The sequence below is a fragment of the Leuciscus leuciscus genome (genome assembly GCF_965113295.1).
Source record: "Leuciscus leuciscus genome assembly, chromosome: 9".
In the NCBI taxonomy this organism is placed as follows: domain Eukaryota; kingdom Metazoa; phylum Chordata; class Actinopteri; order Cypriniformes; family Leuciscidae; genus Leuciscus; species Leuciscus leuciscus.
The window spans coordinates 19,148,385-19,164,120 of NC_138733.1; the positions used below are offsets into that span (position 1 = coordinate 19,148,385).

General features: G+C 36.9%; 2 protein-coding genes across 3 annotated transcripts in view; both read right to left on the reverse strand.

Moving 5' to 3' along the window:
* The window catches only part of sik2b (salt-inducible kinase 2b), a 37,688-nt gene extending 30,074 nt beyond the window's left edge, over positions 1-7,614 (reverse strand). The window contains exons 1-3 of the mRNA XM_082179626.1: positions 7,222-7,614; positions 4,651-4,767; positions 520-583 (exon numbers count right to left, since the gene is read on the reverse strand). Coding sequence (XP_082035752.1) covers positions 520-583; positions 4,651-4,767; positions 7,222-7,359 — 319 coding nt within the window. The 5' untranslated portion in view covers positions 7,360-7,614. The remainder of the gene's footprint in view (positions 1-519; positions 584-4,650; positions 4,768-7,221) is intronic.
* A 1,732-nt stretch (positions 7,615-9,346) lies between these two features.
* On the reverse strand, positions 9,347-15,063 carry laynb (layilin b). Of its 2 annotated transcripts, XM_082179639.1 has the most exons (7): positions 14,806-15,063; positions 13,961-14,249; positions 13,162-13,319; positions 12,981-13,028; positions 11,718-11,804; positions 10,774-10,891; positions 9,347-10,671 (listed from the first exon to the last, which is right to left on the reverse strand). In XM_082179639.1, the coding sequence occupies exons 1-7, from the start codon at positions 14,879-14,881 to the stop codon at positions 10,365-10,367; spliced, it is 1,083 nt and encodes a 360-aa protein (XP_082035765.1). In that variant the 5' UTR covers positions 14,882-15,063; the 3' UTR covers positions 9,347-10,364. The 2 variants fall into 2 exon arrangements, with proteins under 2 accessions (XP_082035765.1, XP_082035766.1); XM_082179640.1 differs by lacking the exon at positions 11,718-11,804.
* Between the last annotated feature and the right edge of the window lie 673 nt (positions 15,064-15,736).

Here is a 15,736-nt window from a genome sequence, read left to right on the forward strand (position 1 = left end):
GTAATAATGTATGGTTTTCTAAAAATGAGAACTGCTGCGTCTGTGTGTAGATGAGATAAGCAAAGTTGTGTGTTGTGCACACGCTACATTGATTATTATGGCCAAGCATGCGCCCTTAAAATAGCATATGAATAACATGCGCAACGCGCCACTGACTTTAGACTAGGTTTTTCCTGGTCTGTGGCGGAATTGTTTTCTAAACCTGCAAAATAGCACCAGGGAACGTTTGCGCCGGAATACGCCTCCTCTTTTCGCCTGAACCGCCCCCGGGAGCGCAAGTTCATTTCCTAATTTACCGACGTGCGTCTGTGGAGGGAAAAGTCCGCTGTGCGTGGGTGCAAAATTTGCAAAACAATTGTATTGTACCATTGTAAATGTTTGGTACCAAAAAATGTTTGTACCAATATACCATGCAACTACCAATATGAACAAACATTTTTTACAAATGAAATAACATACAAATCAATTGTAATTTGGTCAGTGATGGCTGGTGTGTCATTAATACTAAAAAACACTTACCAAAGATTTCCCCATTCTTGGCGTATTCCGTCACAAGGTACAGCATATTCTTGGTCTCCATGACCTGCGTAAGGATGAAAAATATAATGCATGTTACATGTAAAATCCTCCATATGTCTTTGACACTATGGTAGATGGCCTACATAACTCCAAAATACGCAAAAAAGCACTTAGAGAGTGCAAAAACCATTGAGTGATAAAATGACTGCTACATTAAGATTAAATCTGAAGTATCCCACTGAGTTCACAGTATTATAATGAAACACACATGAATCAGAGTGGGACGCTAGTTTACTCGTAGCCTCGATTCATAGAGCAGTGTCAGAGCCAGCGATGTGTGGGAGGACTCCAGAATTAGCCAAAGCAAACAAAAAGATGAATAGACCTAAATGTAGTGAAGAGAAGTGGCATGTTATAATTCAGAAACATTCAAAGAGTCCCACATAAACACTACCGTCGGCCAATTAAACAGTCAGTTTAGGGTTTACTGATACATCAGCCTCATCTGTACCAAGAGGCTTTTGTGTAAATCAGCCTTATCTGGGCTCAACTTGTAGGGGATTTTCTGCTCTTGCCATTTAAAGGCATTATTGGGTTGACTAATAAAATCAGCAACTAGGCCAGAATATGAATCATCTTTTAAACTCCTCAACTAATTATCCTTTCCAGAAACTTGTTTTGATGGAAGCTGTGATCTCAGAGCTGTTCAGAACACAATGATCACAAAGCACGTCTTATCCCAAACAGCTGCCAAATAAGCAAATACATGGAAATAACTCAAATTATCTCATGCGAATAGTTGATTCTACACTAGTTGGCTGTTGGTTTATGTGACAAACTGCCAGTAGTAGTGAGTCACATTAAGTCAAGAGATGGTTCACACTGTAGTGAAAGATAACCGCAAACAAAACTAGGGCTATCAATCAATTAGAAATGACATAATATGCTTATTGTATGTATCGTGTGTAGATTTAGTGCAGTTTGTTTAATTAATTGCACTACATTTATGCATCAACTACTTATCTATTCATAATAATGAAAGAAATCACAGTATAGAATACTACAAAATAATATATTTTTTGTCTCATTCTGTGATAAGAAGCCACATAGGATCACAGAAGTTATTTCAAACACTCGAACTGACATTATACGATAACTTGAGATAAAACATGGCATTTAATCTCATAGATTTTGCGTTTTGATGCTATGCTAAGATAACATGTAAATGTAGAAAAATAGAATTTAAGAAATATTAAGTATTTAGTATTGAGTATTTAGTGTATATTTGAATATATGAGATATTTAGTGCATTTTTTTATTAAATGCACAACATTAGCACATTAGTTATTCTATTACATTTAATAATAAAACAATATGCATGTGTGTGCATATAAACTGCAATATATATGCAATTTTTAAGAAAATGATCACACTAAATATTCATGTTAAATTGACTCTGCTTAAAGTTTCAACCAACAAATCACGCTACCAAGAAACCTACATGAATGATGCTTGAAGAATTGATGGCAGTGTGCTTGAAACGCATGTGCACTGCATATGCTCCATCTGATAGGTCCAAAGAAAAAGCTGACACGTAATGCTGCTGATGAATGACGTGTGAATAGAGGCAGATTACCACAGTAAATATGGATTATTTGCTGCTGCGTTACATGTACGTGAGGGTGCATGTGAGGAGCAGCTGCTTGGTGTTAGGACCCTGAGCCGTGGCAGATGGGGCAGAGGGAAACCGGGGGTTAGAGATGAGATGGCAGGGCCTGCAGAGCTGCCCTCTGTTTATGATGACTGAAAGGAAATGACTAATTGACCCATGCAGTTTGAATGGAGTAACCGTTGGAAATAATGATACACTATGATTACACGGCAAGGGGCTTGGACTGGTGCCGGTACGTTCTATAATAAGGAAGCGCTATTCACATTCCCAAAAGCCAAAGTGACCTAAAGTCTTACATAATGCTGCAGTGAAGTCACATTGAGGGAGAAGTTATCTCATCATCTAAGAGTTTGTGTGACTTTGACTCCAGAGTGTGAATGATCTCCTGTTAAAAACAGGCTTTTTCCAGCTGGACAACTTTAATGTTGGTCATGTGGAAGTTTACAGTGAAAGGTAGTTAGCCATTAACTTTAGACAAATGGCTGGAGTTAATCTGGCGAAATTTGCTCAGGTAAAATGAGAGAAGTGCATGGTATATCATATAATATATGATATATCATGTTCCTCTTTTGTAAGTTGCTTTGGATAAAAGCATCTGCTAAATGCGCAAATGTAAATTTTTGTTCTATTACCAGTCCTGTGTGTCATTGTCACCTGTGGTATATGTGTGAAGCCGCCTTTCCACTATCTCTGAAATTCACAGATGTTTGTCACATTTCGCCTCCCTAGTGGCAGTCGCATGGAACTTTCAAATTAGGTCTAGTTGTTAAACAGCCATTACCCTCTGCTTATTCACCATGGCAAAATGAATGAATAAAGAATGTATGATTATCCACACAAAAAAACTGACCACCAATACCTCTGAAACTTATTTAACGTAAATAATATTTTAACAATAACAAAATAATTATTTCTGAGATAATTATTCATAAGAAATAGTGTTTAAAGAATAACTTGTTCTTCACTAATCTCATAGTTTTGATTAGAATACATCACATCTGGTCTGGTTAATGCATTCTATATAGCTACAAAAGTTCAAATATTTCAACCCACCCGAAGCTCAGATTGGATCCGAAAATTATTTGTGGGCATATAATCGGAACTCCACGTAGGTTAAAATAATGTTTTCAATTTAAAATAATTGTTTTCTATTTCCTAAAGCTACTTCCTCAAGCTACTCAGTGAAATTCATTAGTCTTGTTGCTGTCTGCAGTGCAAGTTGTATGAATTGGTTTGAATTGGTTAGACATTTCAAGCTTTCTATAGATATATTTCTCATATCTGTGAGGCAAGTAGCCTTTGCTGAGTTTTGTTTCTTTTGTGACATGCTCCAGTTCACGGAGACCGAGACGGCAGAAAGCACATCCTGTATTTTTTTTCTTTATTTTACAAAGGCACAATGTTTTTGTGTTATTGTGAGTTTACACAAATAAAAGTAGACAGTTTCAAATGATGTATTACTCTTATCTGTATGACCAAAAATGTATTTGAAGTTGTTTCCGCTGTCGTCAGGAAAAAATGCAAGTGATCGCGTCTGCGCCTCCATGTCATGCAGTAAAGCACGCTATACTTTAGCTTCCACACTCCGCAAAAAAACTTGAGCTGCTAATTTCGAAGGCGGCGTCCTCCGGAGGTTGCATTTGTCGGCCACATACGTCATAAAGGATGTATTTTTTCACAATAGCAACAATTATAAAATGTATTGTTATTCCTAGTGAAGCATAAAATGTTGTACTTTCTTAATGACTTTGGAATGTAGTGGTCAGTTTACTGAAATTAAGCAGCCTCAATGACACATGCAGGACGCAGCCTTCGAAATGGGACACAGCTTTGGATTTGCACCTAATTAGCGGACATTTATCTAAGTTAACGTAAGAGCAAGCAGCCATGTAAAGTTGCTACTTACATGTTTCAAATGATAAGCCATAATTGTGGTCGATGGAGGACAGGCGAACATTTGGATTTCCTGCCCAACATACTGTAACTACCACAAAGAACCGCCACAAGGTTTTGTTGTTGTGCGACTAACCGGCTAATACAATTTTGGTCGACTAAGCCTCTTCAAGTCGACTAACGTATAGTCAACTATTAGGGGGCAGCCCTAAAATAAATGCTTTGTTTATAATGAGGAGGATATTTTGAGCTATGAAACTTGCGGGATGTTTTAATCATACAAAGACCTCTTAAATGTCCGCAGATCAAGGCAAATTTGATTTCTCATGTCATGATGACCCCTTTAAAGTAAAATCATTGGTCATTGTACCAGCTGTTGATTATCGGTTTTGAGCCCAGAAATCCCATATCGGTACATTCTTCTTAAAACCTTACTATTATATCAAGTATTTTATATTTACATTTAGCAGATGCTTTTATCCAAATCAACTTAAAAATGTCAAACGTCAACTTAAATAATTTAAGAGCCAACAATACTGGCAGCAAATGGCCTGGGCAGGCATTACCTGGTACAGTTTAATGATGTGCGGATGGTCCAGCATTTTCATGATCTGTACTTCACGATAGATCTTCTCCAGGTTTACAGCATCTAGCTGGGTCTTGTCAATGATCTTTATAGCCACCTGTTGAATTAAGGGCACAGAAACACACTTTCATTGGTACAGAGCCTATTGCCTCAAGCTACTCAGTGAAATTCATTAGTCTTGTTGCTGTCTGCAGTGCAAGTTGATCCAGTCTTCGCAAGCCCCAGCGCAGATCAAAGGCACAATACACGCGAGCAAAGCTAATACACACCTAAGTGTCTGTTAACGGCTCAACTACTGAAGTAGGTTAATGATCCAAATGATCATTTTCCCACAGGCTTTTCATCTTTTGCCAGACAAATAGACGAACACAAGTAATTCACCATTTCATAACCAGTCATACTTTAACCCCTCTTTTGACTGTATAGTAATAATAATGTTCAGGTAAGTACACAGAAGCAGAGAAACCAGAAAATTTTCCACAGGTAAAGACTTTAACCTTTGTTTTATATTATTACAGTGATATAAAAAAATTTTGTTTTGAAGATTTACGATACTGCGGACCTTTAGCATGTTTCCTGCTGTTAGTATAAGTCATATTTATAATGCCAAAGTAAGGCTCAACAATTAGTATTTTGTATGTATGCATGTATGTATGCATGCATGTATGCATGTATGTATGTGCGTGTGTATGTATATGTGTAATATATATATATATATATATATATATAAAAACACTTGAAAAGATGGCATATGGTGCCAAAAAAAATTATTATATAAATGTATTAATCTGATGCTTTCTTTCACACAATTTCGAAAGACGTAATCTATGTTAGTCAGCTACATTATCTTAGTGAGATCGGAATCAGCAGAACTTGAAAAACAGCAATCAGTATTTCACAGAAATCCAAATGTTTACGTTTGCAAGGCATTAAAACATATGTACATGATAAATGCATGTAAGAAAATTAGAATGTATTGGACAAGTGACAGTTCTGTCTACTGGCCTGAAACTCTCTCACACTGACTCCGGGCCAAGATAATGGTAACTGACTGAAAACATGATTACAGCACATCACTCCCTATGAATCAGCTGTCATATGCGAATGTGGTTAGTCATTCTCATTGGAAGTAACAGTGATCCAACTGTCCGTTGAAACCATGAACAATGCAGGCAAGAGGCAATACTGGAGCAGAAACACAAAGCGGTAGACACATGGTACCAGAGCATGTGTATTCTGAAGAGAGCTCAGAGGGAGAACAGAGCAATCACAAAACACAAGAGAGGCTGATGAGAAGCTCTGGGAGCCGAGACGGTGTCGTCCCCACAGAAATGAAGCCGCCTCAAGGCAGCCACTGCAGAGATGCATCAACTCTGTACAACATAATCCTGTTACATATCTTAATTCCCTCACATTCTGCTCCAATGCTCAACTCTACATTTGCAGGCTTGCAGACAGTCGGAAAACCACAGCTCTCAGAGCAAGCGTGGCACAACGTAAGCACCTATAACACCCCGAAACAAAACTTTACTGCAAAGCAACACATTCACAGTGACACAGTGTCACCAGAGGTCATGAACCTTGGATTTTTTTGAAAACATTTGATAAAGACTGCACTCGTAGAGTAAACATTTTAGAGCTTAGTGTAACTAGGAAAAATGTAAAATCATTTTTTTTTTTATAATTTTCTTGACATTTCCCTGATTTCCGTGACCCTGTCATGCATTTGGTGCTCAGCAGGGTTTCTTTGCAAGGAATGCAAGACAAACATCAGCTCAGGTTTTGTGATGAGACGGCATCCATTATCACAAAATCACCCATGTTGCTTATGCAACCACTGCTCAACAGCATGGCCCATAAAAGGGCACTAAACCAGCATAATTTCTTGCTATTGTACATAGCCTTTGGCTTTGTCTTTCTTTGACAACTAGTTTCAGACACAATTAAAGCTGACAATGCTTGAATACTCTGCATATTTCCATTGAGGCATCAGGCTGCTGGACGTGCATGTACCAGTGAATGCAAAGCTGCACAAAGGCTTCATCTAAATGTAGACTGTAACATACTTTGGATCAGAAAAATAAAAATAAAAATAAATAAAAAATGTAACTGAAAATGACAAAAATGCACCAGATACTTTGTTTAAATGTTATAAACATTTATATTATTTAGATATAGGTTTGATGATGATTTTATTTTATAATGAAAAACAAATAATAATTCATTTTAATTCATTGAAGTATTTTACATGTATAAATGTTGACAAAATGGTTAAAACATTTAAAAACAAAAATCAGCCCAGATGAAGTTATAAAACATTCCAGGTGGTTCCTTTAGCACAACAATGCTGATACCGCTTCAGACAAACAGGTTGTTTGTTTATTACCCAAAGACAATAAGTTCTCATATAACTAGTGTCAACAATAAAATAATATTATCAAGCCAGAGTGAGCAAAGCTTTAGAGACTGTAACTTTGTATCCAGTAGTTTTGCAGTGCATACACAAGGGTTAGTTCATATATTTAGGTTAGCTCATATATTCTCAACTTACCTCTGTCTTGGTTATACGATGTCTTGCTAGTTTTACAACAGCGAAATTCCCCTTTCCAAGAGTCCGCTCGATATCGTAGAAGCCCACTCGGACAGGACCCCTGAGCACTGGCTTTTGGTGACAGTCAGCCATGACCATGCTGTTTGTGAAACACTAGGGTTTGGGGTGAGAAGATAGAGACCTGCCACTTGAGCCTCAAGATAACGAGGTCGGCAGAGGCTAACGCGTGTAGAAATGCCAGTGTGCCGGCCACGGTGCTCGCTGACGGTCCGCTCCAGTCTTACAGGAGAAGCAGAGTGTTTCGGAGCGCGGCGAAGTGTCACGCCACCTCCTCCAATACAATAGAGCTCTAATATTTCATCTGTGTTTGCGAGAGTACACGAGTTGACTGGCAGGAGGCATCATGTTCTCTGGTTGACGTGCATTGACGTCAGAGCCTATGGGGGTATTTGTACAAGGGGCGTGGCTTCGAAGCGCTTCCACACTCCAGTGCCAATTCGTTTCCAAGACGACAGACCCACCTCTTACGTCAACGGCCAAAGCGTCGCTCTGTTTGCTCGAGCGCTGGCTGTGAGTGTGAGCAACTTTGATAAAGTCTCTCGAGTGCTTCAGTTCAGTCGAGGAATGAGAGCCGAGGGGGGACGTGCTCGGTATTTGAAGGCTGTGCGCTTTGTTTTTCTCTCTTTATTGTTTCTTATTATCAAGTCAGGGCAGGGGTTTCAATCTTTTAGGTGTCGCTGATCCCCAATGTGACGATCCTCGTGCGAGGTAGCCTAGTTGCTATAAATACTGAACAATCAATATTATAAATAAGTCAAAATGACATAATTAGAAAAATATTTGGTCACTGTTTAGTTAAAAAAAATTCTACTCATTAAAAATTCTACTCATTGTGCTGTACTGTAAAATGGATTATTTATTTATTCACTAGATTATTTACCTATTTAAAGATATTACTTTATTCATTTAAAGCTAACATATTATTTATTTATTTTATTTTAAATAAATAATCTTTTTTTTTATTCTAAACATTTCCACGAACCTCCTTTTAAGTAGAACCCCGCAAACCCAGCCTTAAAGGGTTAGTTCACCCAAAAATGAAAATTCTGTCATAAATTACTCATCCTTTTCCAATTACTCACTGTTTCAAACCCGTAAGACTTTCGTTCATCTTCGGAACACAAATGAATATCTTTTTGGTGAAATCTGAGAGCTTTCTGTTGGCTAATCTCCATAGACAGCTACGCAGCCACCATTTGATGCTTCAAAACGTTCATAAAGAAATCGTAAAACTGTTGAGCGGTTTAGTCGAAATTTTCTGAAGAGACACGATCACTTTATATGATGAACAAACTGAATTTAGTCGTTTATTCACAAATAAACATTCATCAACTCACATCAGTTGTGGTAAATGAAAGCTCAAGCATGTTTGCTTGACATGCGAGAACCAATGAGGTTCATTCTCATGTTACGCAGCATGTTTGAGCTTCCGCAAGAACCAATGAGTTCGTTTGTTCTGCGCATCAGCATCATTCGGTTGAGCTTCTGTTTATGTTCGCTGATCAATGTTTAAATGTGAATAAAAGCCTAAACTAAATCAATAAAGCAATCGAGTCTCTTCAGAAAATTTGGACTAAACTGCTCAAGCCATATGGACTAGTTTTAGAATCTCTTTAGGAACTTTTTGAAGACGCGTAAATTAGCTGTTAACGAAATTACAGGAAGCTCTCGGATTTCATCAAAAATAGCTTCATTTGTGTTCCGAAGATGAACGAAAGTTCCAAAAGGGTTTGGAATGACCTGAGGGTGAGTAATTAATGACAGAATTTTTATTTTTAGGTTAACTATCCCTTTAAATAATCACATTTTGAAACATGACATGACATCTAGGACAAGTCAAGGGTTTGCAACCCGGCCCTGTAGACGTCAAAGCAGTCGTAGTCTACCTCATATTTGGTCAATTACATCATCATATAAAGCAGATTTTAGTTACAAACTTTAAATATGTCTAGAATCAGATGAGCGAGAGTGGTATATGTACAACACAGAACATTGTATTCAACAGTTCAATAAATAGGTTAATATCAAGAGTACGTAAGGGTAAAAAAGCACTACAGACAGTGAACGATTTGTATTGGAAATTTTATTTTAAACAACAAATATGCATCAACGCTGCAAGTGATTCAGCCTATCATATGGCGACATCTCCTGGACACATGATGTACTGCAGTACTAATAAAATACTTCATTCTGCTCTGACGTCGGAGAATTCAGTAGAATAATAATGCATTTTCAAATAGGGTCAGACCTTTTGATCAATCAATTTCCATGTCTTTTGTAGTCATTAAGATTTTATAGTGTTTTAGTTAATGAAATATTTTATAATTAAGCATAACTAGAAAAAGTACTCTCCTTTTCCATGCCTGATTTTAAAATTACCTGGTTTTCCATGAGTGTGGAAACAATGTAGAGTAACCACAAACAGCTATTCTGTTTAAGAAAAAGTTCAAATAATGTGACAGAGTTATTATTATTATTATAAGGACAGAGACAACATATAATCATTTACAATCCAAATACAGCAAAAACTCATTTATATTTTTCTCACTATTTCATACCTACCCAAAGGAAAAATACATAATCAATATGTTACAATAATGTTTTATGCATACAAGTCCTTTAGCTAATTCCTTTAATTCTGTTTTTTAATTTTTTATTATAATTTTTTTTACATTATGGAGCTTACAAAGCAACTAGCCTTCAAAACTAGCCTTCAAAAACAAGCGAACAACAGATATCCTTTAGAGAGGCCATTTTCAGAGACATAGAAGGATGTTTTTGAGATGGGCTGAGAGGTCAGCATGTTTTGTGGATTTCCAAAAGGGAAGGTCCTGTTCCAGGATACCAGCTTCCACAGAGGAAGCTCTCACAAGCTGATGACACCTTTATGCTTCTTTGTATAGTCAGTTATGGGAATTTGAGCTTCACTGTACTGTACACCCCTGCATTAGACCCCACTGGCTCCCCAATCCTTCACACTAGGTCACAGTGTGCACATCAAAGAGCAGGCATACAGACTGGAGATGAGATCAAACATGGTGCCACACTAGTGGGAGAGAGGTCAGTATATACTGTATAGTGTTTTAGTATCCATATATGTCATTGTCCACCCACCCGGCCTCTCCTGCCGAGGGGCTCCGGCAGGTCTCGTAGATGTCATTAGTGACAAAACCACACCGTGCGGGGCGGCTCGCAACGTTCTCGTAGTCCTCACACTGACTGTTTGGGGATGTCACGCTAAATGTTCTGTCGATTTCAGAGCTCATGTACTCCAGGTGAGCTCCAGGCTGGTTGAATTTGTTGGTGTGTTCATAACTATTTTGACTTTTTGGAGCTACTGGACGCACCCACTGTCCTGGCACGGCATAGATTTCATTCTGTTCTTTTCTCCTTCAAATACAAAGTATATTATATGGCAGGGTGACAGACAAAATAGTTCATGAAGATATTCAAAGTATGAATTGATGAAAATATTTGCGCTGCATTACACACCTCCTTGACATGACTCTGAAACAGAACACCCCCGACACCACCAATATCAACAGCAGCATCACAGGTAGAATGGCCAGGAGGATGTAGTAAATATTAATCGTGTCATCTGAAATAGAAACTAAGAAAGGCTATATTTATTGAATGTTAAAAATATAATTATTCATCAAATATTATAAAATAATAATAATAAAAAGAAATTATAAATATGTATATATATATATATTGAATATAATTATTTTTCCTTAAAGGAACACTCCGACTTTTTGGGACTTTAGCTTATTCACAGTATCCCCCAGAGTTAGATAAGTCCATACATACCTTTTTCATTTCTGTGCGTTCTGTAAGTGTTATTTGACGCACCCACCGCTAGCCTAGCTTAGCACAAAGACTGGATGTAAATGGATAAGGTAGCATATTAATCCCAATAAGTGACTAAATAATGCAAACATTTTCCTATTTACATGTTGTGATCTGTATAGTCACAGCGTGTACAAATAACAAGGCTATATGAGACAGAGGCCGTCTCGTGTGCTGCGCTAATCACTCCGCCCAAGTAGCTGTGCTCCTACGCCTAGTGAGAATATAGTTCCCAGTATTTATATGATTAAAAATGGTCTCTGTCTCATATAGCCTTGTTATTTGTACACGCTGTGACTATACAGATCACAACATGTAAATAGGAAAATGTTTGCATTATTTAGTCACTTATTGGGATTAATATGCTACCTTATCCATTTACATCCAGTCTTTGTGCTAAGCTAGGCTAGCGGTGGGTGCGTCAAATAACACTTACAGAACGCACAGGAATGAAAAAGGTATGTATGGACTTATCTAACTCTGGGGGATACTGTGAATAAGCTAAAGTCCCAAAAAGTCGGAGTGTTCCTTTAAAAAATTGGGATCATGAATTATCAGGGTTTTTGCTGTATTTATTGCTGTATTACCAGATGACTCTGAGAGTTCAGTTTTTATCCTGTCATTGTCCACAGTAATGGGCGGGTGCTTTGGCACCAGAGTCAGGTCATCAATACCTAAAAACAAGAATGACAGCGAATGAGGAATAAGCACTTATAATATTTGGTCTTAAAGGGATAGTTCACCCAAAAATGAAAATTCTGTCATAATTTACTCACCCTCAAGTTGTTCCAAACCTTTATGAGTTTCTTTCTGAAGAATGTTTTTGAAGAATGTTGGTATGCAAACTAAACAGTTGATCGGCCCCAATGACTTCAAAAGTATGGAAAAAAAATACTATGGAAGTCAATGGGGCCCAACAACTGTTTGGTTACCCATATTTAGCTAAATGTCTTCTTTTGTTTTCAGCAGAAATAAGAAATGCATACAGATTTGGAACAACTTGAGGCTGAGTAAATGATGACAGAATTTTTGGGTGAACTATCCCTTTAAAGATAATGACTGACCTATTATGTTTGTGAAAGTATAATTCCACTTCCACCTCTAGAGGTCATCATAAGCATTATTATCCATACAAAGTTGGAATGTCTTTTTAAAGGAAGAATTCAACAAAAAATGTATATTCTGTCCTTTTATTGTGTCCACATTTACACACCCTTATGTCGTTTTAAACCTATATAATTATCTTTCCTCCATGGAGCACCAAAGCATTTTAGCAGAATGTTAATGCTGCTCTTTTCTTTTTTTTCAATTAAAGTGAGCGGGTGAGTAAATATATTTGAGTATTTTTTATATACTATTATAGCATTTATTAATATTTTGAATTATATACTATTATAGCATTTATTAATATTTTGAATTCTTTTTTTCTTTTTTTCATTATTATTTTTACTTTTAAGTTTTTGTAATTTTGTTATGTCCTTTTGTCATTTTTATTAATTTTGGTTTTTAAATAAATATTTTTTAATTTTTTTAATTTCAGTTTTATCAATTTTAGTCATTTTAGAACTTCAGATTAAACTTGTTAATCTTATTTAGTTGTTTTAGATTCAGTTAATGACAGCAGCACTGGTAAAATTATGAGAGAATATTAATTTTTTTGAGGAACTATCCCATTAATCTAATTCTGAGATTAAAGGTACTATAAAAATGCTAATATCTCACAGCAATTTAGACACTCTTACTTATTAATATACTATATATTATTAATAAGTAAAATATAATATCACCATTGTTGTGTCAGAAAAAAAAAGGTATCAAACACACCAGATAAAACTTCTGGATTTGTTTACCTGTATGTGTGGTGATATTTCCTGCTGGAGTGGGGACAGGATGCTTCTCTAAACACATACAGGAGTTTACATTTGAAGTCCTTTTACATAATATGTTTACACCAAAAGATGCTTGACTGATATTTGTTCGCTATTAAACATCTTAATGTGACAGCTAATCTTAACATAAGCAAAAGCTTACCGTCTGAGTACTTGCAGATGAAATTATTCTTGGAATTGCAATTGTAGTCCGTCCACTTGAACAGGTTGCGTTTCTTCTGGACAGCAGAAGACGAGGGCCGGTAGAATAACGCCACACACTGATCATGGCCACAAGAGGGCTCCGTCACCAGCCAGTTCCTAAACACAACACGCATTCACTGAAAATTCTCACATTTTACTTTCACTTAAAGGGATAGTTTACCAAATATTGAAAATTATGTCATAATTTGCTCACTATTATGATTCATAAGACTTAGAATATAGAATACAAGCAGTGTTATTTTAGTATTATTTACTATTAATATATTTATTTATTATCACTTTAATTCTAGTTTAAAATATTTCTATATAGCCTAGCTTTAATTCATTTTTATTTCTGTTTTAGTAATTTTAGTACTCCAACTTATTTATTTCAGTCAGTTGCCAAGTTGCCAACTTTTTCTTTAAGTTAAAGTTTTTCATCTAATATTTATATTGCATTTTATTTCAATTACCGAATACAATTTTGGTAGTTTGATAGTTTGGAGTTTTAGTTAACAATAACTGCACTGGTATATAGAGCACTTTTATGAATCTTTTGTGCCCATTTTGAAGCTTGAAAGCTTCAGTCCCCATCTATTGTAATTCCAACCAGAACAATATTCAAAATATCTCCTTTAGTGAAGAAATAAGAATGACATGAGGATGAGAAAAAGATGACAGAATCTCTAAAACCAAACATACAGGGGGAGAAAAAATCATCAGAACATTTCAGGATGTTGTTACTGCAAATATCTTACCTAAATGTGGCCTGACTGTAATCCAGCCAGTAATACTGTGCTGAACAATCAACGTTATATTGTGGGCTCCTTCGTAGCCCGATCCAGAAGTCTCCATCCACGGCCCTGAGCTCCTGAACAATCTTCTCCACCAGACGCTGCTCATTCTCGGTCTCAATACTGAGCAGCTCCCCATCATCCTCCCTGCATTTCTCTCTGGCTGCCTCAAAGCTCGCTCTGAGCCTGCTGTCCTGGAAGCTTGTGATCTTATAGCAGGGCTTCTCTGTCCCTCTCCGGCATATCCTGTGTTCTGCAAACCACATCACCAAAAACACTGATGAGAGTGTTGAACCTAAAGCACTATTATGGAAACATTGTGGGAACCGTTGTAGGAAAGTTGGCGCAGGGAATTCAGTGAGCTAAGTGAGGAAGAAACCAGGAGAACTTCCACATACAGTCAGGCGGAAAATCCTCTCAAGCAAAGTCATGTGTGCGACAGCCATGTCCTCTCTGACTAAAAAACAACTGACCCAAATTTAAAACGCTTCTTATCCGAAAACTGGACATAAGCAAACTACTTTAACATACAAAGAAAACTCAGTGAAGCTGTAGTTGAACGTTTTGTTGTATTATAAGAAGTTTATATTCGTTAAATGGTTCTGCAAAACGCTTCAGAAATCTTTATTTGAAAACACTGCGGTTCGTTAACCGAAACCCTCGTATTGTTTGACTGTCAGTGTTGCATATTGTGCACTCGAACTGGACACTAAGGTTTATTTCAACGCATGTAAGAGGCAACAAAAGTCCTATCGTTTGAATATCACTGTGCATGAACCGACATTTTATATAAATAAGCACAAACTCACCACCGAACGCGCTTGATGCGCAGCTGGGATGGAAACAAACTGCCAAAACAGTTCCGATCAGTTTCATGAACTCCATCTCTACATAGTTTCAAAAGGCGTGTGATTGCCTCGACACGACGGTTTCTAGATCCTGGTCAAACGTCCCGCTGTCAGACGAAACAAACAAACACAGGCAAAGTTTTCGCTCGACTCAAGAAAGCTGCTCGGGTCTCCGAATGAATGTGCTTGCCAGCAGAAACTGTTTTTGTGCTGACACTCTTTGTGTAAATGTAAACAGTGTTCCGAAGAATTTTTCCACGATATCGTTTCTTGTTTGTTAGCTACTTTTTAAATAATTAAGCTGAAATGTAAGTATAGGCTACACAATTTGTTTTTAATGTATACTGATTTAATGTTTGTTTTTTACTGTTTCAATGCTTTAAACTTTTAGTCACCATAACATCAAAATTGACCATTCTTATTGTTGTGCATGTATAATAAATTATTTATGCACATCATTATTTTATTAATTCAGGTACCCTCATAATCTTCAATCAAACTAACTTCCCTTCCCTCTTGCAGTGACATCTCATCTCTTCTCTGATGACGTGTTTACTGACGTGAGGGCGGGACAACCTGTCACTCACATGAGATCACAGCAATAGCAAATCACAACCATCCAATCAATTCCCCATGGACAAAATCAAGTCCCGCCCCGCGCCATATTTTTTTTCTTGTTCAAGAAGCTGTTTTACACCACAATATGTAAGAAAAGACTAGCAAATTCCAAACATGCAAACAAAAATGATTGTGCTTTTATATAATGGATAGTACCATAGCTTTATTTTTGTGGGGTTAGACCCCAAAATAAAAATATGCAAAATTATTATTTTTTTTTTCTATTTTTTTTTTCTTCTAAATTGTTTTATGTTGTAGTGCTTTTGTATGTTAA